Source organism: Nematolebias whitei, chromosome 15 (genome assembly GCF_014905685.2).
Source record: "Nematolebias whitei isolate Nwh7 chromosome 15, NemWhi1, whole genome shotgun sequence".
NCBI lineage: Eukaryota > Metazoa > Chordata > Actinopteri > Cyprinodontiformes > Rivulidae > Nematolebias > Nematolebias whitei.
In genome coordinates this window covers 29675134-29684165 of record NC_056512.1, presented here as the reverse complement: position 1 = coordinate 29684165, position 9032 = coordinate 29675134, and the positions used below count along the sequence as shown (strand labels likewise).

General features: G+C 39.9%; 3 protein-coding genes across 4 annotated transcripts in view; 2 read left to right on the top strand and 1 right to left on the bottom strand.

Annotated features, from left to right (window-relative positions):
* fam20ca (FAM20C golgi associated secretory pathway kinase a) overlaps positions 1 to 1417 on the bottom strand; it is a 46934-nt gene extending 45517 nt beyond the window's left edge. The window contains exon 1 of the mRNA XM_037688530.1: positions 1341 to 1417. Within this exon, the coding sequence (XP_037544458.1) occupies positions 1341 to 1417 (77 nt within the window). The remainder of the gene's footprint in view (positions 1 to 1340) is intronic.
* The window catches only part of LOC119421599 (septin-9), a 916196-nt gene that overhangs the window by 154505 nt on the left and 752659 nt on the right, over positions 1 to 9032 (top strand). The window lies entirely within an intron of this gene.
* pvalb5 (parvalbumin 5) overlaps positions 1 to 9032 on the top strand; it is a 571007-nt gene that overhangs the window by 154505 nt on the left and 407470 nt on the right. The gene's annotated exons all lie outside the window — the stretch shown is intronic.

Genomic DNA, 9032 nt, shown 5'->3' with positions numbered 1-9032 from the left:
CTTCCCACACTCTTGCAATATTCTAAACCATGTTTCTAAACTCTAAATGCTCTAAAAGAGCACAGAATGTCATGACTTCAGCTCTCTGTCTCCACTGCTCTCTGCCACCTGCCAGCTCTCTTGGCCACGCCCACTTCTCCGCTGCAGAGCGGAGATATGACACGCTGCACGAAGAACATTCTCCTGCAGCTGTGGGCTGCACACTGGTGCTACATAATTTATTTTAAATAAAAATTCCATGCCGATCGTGCGGCTCATCCACCAATCAGTCAATTGTGTGTCATGTCCAGTCTTATTTTGATAAACCGAGATCGAGCGATTCCGCGAAAAACGATCCACAACGTATCGAGGGACTACTGTATATTGTTTTATAACATAAACAAGTTACTATTGAATTTTATGGCAGCAACACAGCTCAAAAAGTTAGGACAGAGCCATTTCTACCACTGTGAAGAATCCCATCATCTTTTAACAACAGTGTAAACATCTGGGTCCTGAAGAGACCAGCTTCTGGAGGGAAATGCATCTGTTGTAGGATGCTGGTTGCTCAACAGTCCTGGGTCTTCTTTGATGGATTGTTTCCTTTATGAAAATTGACCTCTGAAAAAGATGTGGTCTGGATGGGAGCACATGTTGTTCCTGAACATGTATGTTTTTGGGTTGTTGGAGGAAACCAGAGTATCCAGTGAAAACCCACGCAAACATGAGGAGAACATGCACGCCACCCAGAAGGACTCCAGTTCCAAACCAGGGATTGAACCCATGACCTTCTTGCTGTGAGGCAACAATGCTGACCACTAAGCCATCATGCTGCCCTACATATGGCTTCTTCTTTACCCAGTATTTGTGGATGGCACAGTGAACTGTTCAGAGAAAGTGTTTCTGAGCCCATCAGTGAGGTATGTAACAGAATCATCTGTTTTAATCCGGTGCTTCCTCAAGCCTAAAGGTCACTGACTTTCATGCTTGTCCTTTGCTCTGAGTGCAGATTCTTCAAATCGTTTGAGGATCAAATAAGCTGTAAATGATGAGTTGTTTCTGAAACTGTTCCACCACTAGACACAGTTTTTCACAGCCTGGTGATCCTCTGCCCATCTTTACTTCTAAGAGCTTCAGCTGCTCTAAAACTCTGTCCTGTCACTGACCCGTTAAATCAATTGTTATGAATTTCTTAGTTTAAACTTTTTAAATACTGATGTGAATATGTGCATCCTGGTCTTATGAGATTTGCAAATCATTTCATTCCGCCTTCAATTATATATAACGTTCCGACTTTTACAGATTTTACAGATATGTGGTGTTGAGTGTGAAATGATGCGATCCATGCCCGCGTTACTTACTTCATCGGCTTGAACAGAGCTTGTCCGTAGTTCTGGAAAGTCATGATCAGCTTCAGCTGAGTGCCTCCTGATTTCATGGCTGGGAGGGGAAACCAGTGAGACGTTAGCTTACAACTCAAACTGTGCAATTAACACACGAACACACACACATTAGCACAGCTGTTAAGTTATTTGATAAAAATGAAATTTTGCCGGGATTCAAAACACAGTTTGCACATCTGTTGACTAATTTGCCAAACACTGAATCAGTTAATTGACAGCATTTAGCAGCACAGGTAACAGCTAGGAACAGGTCACGAAAAAAAAAAAAATTCACTGGGAAACCGGGGCTTATTCTGGATTTGCTTGAAGGCTAGACATAAAATGAAACAGTCCCACTGCAGGTGTATCTATTCCACACCACTTGTCTCATCTTGTGCACATTTGCTGCTTCCTTCGTCACTCAGTCAAACTGTTCTTGGGCAGTGGAGCCGAGGCTTCGTGTCTCCATCAGTCATATCCACGGCGTCTCCCATGGAGGCCGACTGCGAGCTTCCTGCTTCCCTCTGACTCAAACAAACAGATCGCCAGGCCCGTCTAAATGCCTTGTGTTTCTGTCACAATGGACCAGCTTTGGGGCGGATTTGCCCATTTATTACAGAATATTAACTTGAGCGTATTACCGAACATGGCGCTTCTGCCTAACCCCAGTATCAGAGTAAGCCCACAGTTGAAGACCCACTTACTGCCTGAGCAGCCGGCTTCACTGAGCACTTTACATGAAGCTGTCTTTGGTGTTTACACACTATCTTGATGGTTTGGTCTCGAGCTCTGTTTGCTTTTCTGTTTTCCTTCTTTTTGCTTCGATATGTCATTGCTGCTTTCACGTACTCTGTTATCTTCAATCTGTCTCACGTTGTTTTACTCAGCGCCAGCAAGCTCCTCTTTTGGCTGTGACTCATTTTCAAAGGCTTTTGGATTTTTGTGCACTGTTGCGTACAGCGCTACACAGCCTTTTCTCTGTGACAGAGAAAAATAAATGGCTGCGACTAAACTTAGGGAACACGAGGAGTGTTAGGATTCTACTTGTGAGAGATTTGCAGGAGTGGACAGTCTTGATGAGCATGCCGATGCATTTATACAGCCTGAATGTTTAAAAGATTGAAAATCAGTAGTCTTTTAAAGTAGGATCGATTGATCTGTAAGCCAATTAACTTGGTCAGTTTTTGCCAATTTTAAGTAATCAACAATAGTCATGCCTAAGCATACAGTTAATTTAAAACGTGCTCTTGTGTCAATGTGCTTCCTGCAACAGAGATACCTTATTTCAGCACAAAAATGGTAGATTTGAAAGGAACACTGTAAAAAATGTCCGTGAATTTAACAGTAAATGTCTGTAAAATGGTGACAGAAATATTTTGTAAATTGAAATACAGGAAGACAATGTTTAAGTAACAGTGGTGTGGTGTAAAATTTAAAACAAATTATTAATGTTATTTTTACAATAGCAATATGTTAAAAAGACAACATTTTGTGTTCAAAATTACTAATTGCTGTGTTTAAAACAAAGATAAATTGTGATTCTGAAAACAAAATATAAAAGTTACATTTACAGCATAATAGTGTTAAATTGATTTTTTTTTCAGGTATTTTTACATTCAAATTTTTAACAATTCCAAGTTACTCATATCAACAATATTTACGAAATGCATAAGTATCCAAAATATGACATAGTTAAATTATCTATTACATTCAAACAGCCCAAAAATGTTATTTTACAAAAACATGCAATGATGGGATAAACGGCTCTTTGAAGGGATCCTGATCTTGACAAAGCTTTTTATTTCATAGGGCCATTCAAAAGAGCCAAACACCTTTTCATGAGTTATTAATGTCATAGGGAATATGGCATATGTTATTATGTCATCACGTTACATGGACAAAACAGTTTTGTCAAGTGAAGACCTGGTCTCTGTGGTTAAGGAGGAAAAAATAAAGACATTACAAGGAGAAAAACAAATGAATGAACAAACTATGAATGTCTTTTTACTTCCCACAACTCTGTTCATATTGTTCAAGGTAAGGAGTTGTTAAAAAGATCTGCATCATTTGCAAATACCACATCTGCATTCGTTATAAGTAGTACCGTATTTTCCAGCATATAAGTCACAGTTTTTTCCTAATTTGCATGTCCTGCGACTTATACTGCGAAGCGACATATTTATGGATTTTTCCCCATATTTTTAGACCAATTTTTGGCTGAGATATGACCGTTTCAATTCATTTTGACGGAAAAAATGGTGCTGTACCACAATCGGCCGCTAGGGGCACAACGCAGTACCACTTTCGGCCGCTATGGGCGCTAAAGGGCCCTCTAGGCTTTTGACGACTATTGGTGTACCTGTTTGGTGTTCGGATATTTTAGCGTGTAGTAATTTTAAAGCCGTTTATTTCGTCGGCTTCATTTTGCCATGTTTTAACCGTCAAAGTGCATTTATTAAGAAAAGTTCAGCTGAGACACCTTTACCATAATGTCGAGCAAACAATTTTTTTAGGTGTTTATCTTGTTAAATTTTAAAGAAATGCAGCTTTTCACTCGATGCACGCCCATTTTCACAGAACCACCGGAGGAAGCGACACTACCGGTTTTTTTTTTTCAGCTGATTTGACCATTACGTTCATTTATAAAGGAAAATTTCAGCTCAGATGCATGTTTACTATAATATCAGCAAACAAATTTTTTTTTAGGTGTTTATCTTGTTAAATTTTAAAGAAATGCAGCTTTCCACTCAATGCACGTCCATTTTCACAGAACTGAAGCGACACTACCGTATTTTTTTTTATTCAGCTGATTTGACCATTAAGTTCATTTATTAAGGAAAAATTCAGCTCAGCCACATCTTTACTATAATTTTCAGCAAACAAATATATTTTTAGGTGTTTATCATGTTGTATTTTAAAGAAATGCAGGGTTTCTGATTGCTGCGCGCATGTTCTGTTTCATCAGACGTAGCAAAACTAATTTTTAAATCCAGCTGATTTGACCATTATGCGCATTTATTAAGGAAAAGTTCTTTGAAAGAAAACAATGACTGGGATGACTTAAAAATTGTACTGGCTTCTTTATTTGTTTAATATTGGAATGACATAATGAAATCTAATTTGAAGTGAGTTTATTGTATGATAAACCAGCTTGCCATACAATGGCGGCACCTTTACTTATAAAGGTGTTTGTGGTGCTGGATTTTGAACAAAGATTACGTTGTGACACATTCATGCTGCAAATCAAACTTTTGTAACAAAACAGCAGGCAGGGATTTTTGACATTCATTATATATAGTTTGACATTTACTCTGCACACAGATGTCAACATCCTGTCCCTGAATTTTTTGGGATTTATTCTGTGATAAAACGCTTTGGCATTACCGTAGCTTGAGTGGGCTGCTGCACGAGAGTGTCGGTGAACTTGAAGCAGAGGTCCTGTCTTGCTATTGGTCGGTTTAAACGTCGCGGTAGCGGCTGGATTTTGGCGAACACACACTGGATCTTGCTGTGTGGTAGTGGACTCAACTGCTCCAGAAAACATCGCTGTGGGGACTTCTTTTTCTGGTAAGCTAACATTTTATATTTTTCAGACGTGAAAGCATAGCAGTTTTTATCTGAAAATACCAGCTTTTGTTTGGACGAGGTTTTCAGTGATAACGCTAACTGCAGAAGTTATACCGTTTGGCGCCAGAACGGGACACGGACATTAAGCGGATTTTGTTAGTTTAAATAATGATTACCTGTCCATTTTGCAGCAAAACACTACAGTCATTGAGGGGCTATGTGCTGCACTGTAGAGTTCATAGAAACGAACCCCATTGTTTTTTCAAGTGCATTGGCACCGACTGCAAGCGGACATTTTGTACTTATTCTGCATTTAAGGCTCATTTTTATCGAGTGCACAAGGGGCCTGCACCCTTGGCTCCTGCAGCAGCGGTTACTGCGGAATTAAAGTGCGCCATTTCTTTGTGTGGGCGCCAATTTCAATAAAGTATAATTCCTGACATTAAACTTCATACTGAAAATAGGAGTTTCTTTTATCTGTATGCTAAATGCATGAAAAGTTGAATCTTTTAATTTTTTTTTTTGTTTTGATTTTAGAAATGACTGAAGAAACATTTCTGCGCACTGTCATCAATGAGGTCCTGCCTAACCTTCCAGAGGTTTCAAAGGATATTCTTGAGGAGACTTTGCAGTCGATTGGAGTGGAAACATATGACGATTTTCAGTTTATTTTGGAAGATGATTTGCTGTCAGCCTTGAGGCCAGTTCAAGCCAGAAAAGCACTTGCAACTTGGAAGCTCAGATGTAAGTTTTGTTTGCTTGACACAATTAGTGCAAAACATTATGTGTGTGTGTGTGTGTGTGTGTGTGTGTGTGTGTGTGTGTGTGTGTGCGTGTGTGCGTGTGTGTGTGATCAACATTTACAAAACACAATTACAGTATTTACTTTTTTACTTAATGTCTGAAATACACATTTGGATTGTGTTTTTGAAGGCCAAAGCCCTGCAACCAGCAAGTCCTCTGCAGATGATACTGTCCAAACATCTGCATCTTTACAGTCTTTATCACCCCAAAGTTCATCATCAGTCTCCTCCAACAGCAATCAGAGTCTGGAAATTGACTGGGGTGCTAACTTTGTGATACCGTGGGATGTGTTTCCGGAGGAGCTAATGCAATCATTGGAGAGAGGTAAACGGCCAAGTCCTAGACTGAGACGGGAGATGGTGCGAATTGTGATCTCTGAGATGATGAAAAAAAGTTATTCCATAGGAAAAAGAGGCACTACAGAAGTTGCCAAAAAGATGGTGGCCAAATATCCCAAGTCTCTACAGGATGTAATAGAGGGAGATGTGATTGGACCAGGTTATCACTCACTAGTGAAGCAGTTACAGAACAGACTGGACAATGTGAAACGATCTACAACCCCTAAAATAAGAAAACGAAAGCATCGTTCTGATGACTCTGACACAGACGAGATTCCTCCAGAACAGAAGGCTGCAGTCCAGGACACCTATGGGTGCATCAACTGGAATTTGAAATTCCTGCCTTTTGGAGAAACTACAGAGAGCCAGGAAGACAAAAAAGAAAATTTGAAGATATTGTCTCAAATGAAGGATCCAAATCCAGAGGAGGTCAAACAGCTAATGGAGAAGTCTTTCTACACACAACGTAGAGATGTCAACCAGGGGAAAGATATCAAAGATCTCCTCAAAGAGTGGCCATTGTGGTTTCAGGAGCTTGGTATGTCAGTCCACTTTAAAATACTTACTGGAAAGGAGCTGAAAGAAACTTTCACACAAAACTTGGAACGTAAGGGGAGACGGCTGCTGGACTACATGAGCACGGTTAGTGTGACCAAAAACAGAAGGTTCCTGCAGGCCCACACAAAGTTGAAGGTGATAAGGGGAGAGATGAGTGGATGCTCTGAAGATGTTAAAGAGATGGTGTTGCTTTTGATGAGTTACTTCGATGAAAAGGAAGATGCTATGTTTCTCTACGTGGAGGACACATGCTTGGCACGAGAAGTACAGATGGACAAAGTCAACTTGACACCCACCATCATTGTGTGTGGTAAGTTAAGGACTTTTGAATCCTGTGTCTTTCTTAATTTTTTTTTGTCTCTGTGTACTTCCATCTTTTTTATTTTTTGATGTCCTGTTTTTCATAGTTTCTTCTTTGTTTCCCTTCTGTTTTCTGCTTTATTACATTTTTTATTCTCTTATTTTGCTCCGTTTTGACACAAGTTCATTCATTCAAGCCCATTTCTTCATTTTTTAGGACAGTCCTGCTTTGCTGCCAGACGGTTTATGCTGAGTTTGGATCGGAATATTGTGCACGACAACATCCCTTCCTTCATTTCTGCCCTTTGCATGACGTTTGGCAGCTATTACTGCTTCAACATCCACTACCCATCAGGACTTGAATCAACTCTGGAATGTCTTCAGAGGTGAGTTACTCTTCTCTTTATTGGTTTGTCAGTCAGTCATCTTTTATTTGCACTTGTTACAGTTCCTATCTCAAGGGGTCAATGGGCAAGAGGTGTATCTGTCTATAGACAGGTTGCTATTTCATCATATGGCTTTTTATTTGTTTGATCCTATTGACCCTTTGCACGTGATGTCACGCACCCCAAAAGACCGCCCATCTTCGCCATGATGGACGTCAGAAACAATCTATTGTTAGCGTATTCTCCTATACAGTTAGTCAAAAAAGACATTTGATGGACAGTGGGTCCTCACAATACAAACCCACGCACACACACACACTCTTACAAACAATCCTCCAAGCAAAAAGTCCACATTACTCACACACAATCTGACTGGGGGGCTGAGAAATGGACTGCGGATGAGCCGCGGGTAGAGCCAGAACACGGACCGGAGATCCGACCACAAGAGGAGGAGAGGACGAAGTGCAGAGCGGCTTGGGAGATGGTCATTTAATTTTATTTAGTTACTGTTTTGTTTTTGTTTTGTTTCTTGTTTGTTTGATTTTTTTTTTACAAATCCTACAGTCTGAGACTAAAATAAATTTGAAGACGAGTGCTTATAAAAACACTTTAGTCTCAACTTGGAATCCCAGAAGAGCAGAGGGGCTAGGGAAAGAGTTCTACTCTGTTCCCTGCTCAAACTGCTACAACCTGACTCCGGATGAAGCAGAATGATGGATGTTTGGAAAAGAAATAAAAAACAAACAGAAAAAAAAGACGTCAGATACGTCCATAAACGCAGAAAGGGGGAGGGGAATCTGTAATTTACTGACAATGAGTCTGGGTCTCTCTGCTGTCCCCGCGACCCGACCCAGATGAGAAAATGGACAGACAGAGTGGTCTTGACATGGAGTGCTGATGTTATCTGTTAATAAACACCTGACTTTTAGCCTAGCTTCTATTCTCAACGAGACGTTGTCAGCATTTTTTAAACTCTCTTCACGTTTCTAACAGTTTCCATGAGTTTATGCTGTCAGAAAAACATTTCTGCAGCCTGCTGCTGCGTGCAGTTTGGTTTCTGTGGTTCCAATGCACTGACACCGCCCGACCTGAGCTCACAGCTCCTTACCTCCTCATGCGGGACAGATCCGCTCAAATCAGGATGGTTAAACACACTTGTTTATATTTTACAGATGATAGAAATCAATCTCGCTGACATGTCAAGTTGTTAGACCATTAATGACATTGATTTTCCTCCCTTTTGCAGATGGATGTAACAAACAATATACCATTTTTATTTTTTTGAACTCCGCTTCAAATTTTATTTTCATGAAACGTCATGGCGTGACTTTGTCACGTGGGTGCAAAGGGTCAATATATTTAATTTGTCTGAGAAAAAAAAATAAAGTCCAGAAAACTAAGAGTTACGTGACAACTTATGACTTTATTTTAACACTTTGTTTGAAGGTTTATCTACCGAAAACCCTTATATAAATTATGAGCTCTGATTTTTATTTTATTTTTTTGTATTTTTTTAGGTGCTTCTTTGGAATCAACCTAGAGAAAGGCACTAAAGTTGAAAAGACCCGCACATCCCGTCTTCATGTGAATCCCAGAGTCCTCACGTTAATCCAGGAGCTCTCAGATCATGAGTGGCGTGATGTCTGAGTATGGACTAAACCTGTGAGTTACAATGCAAAAAAGATAACATTTGTTATAGTGTCATTGCTGTTTTTTTT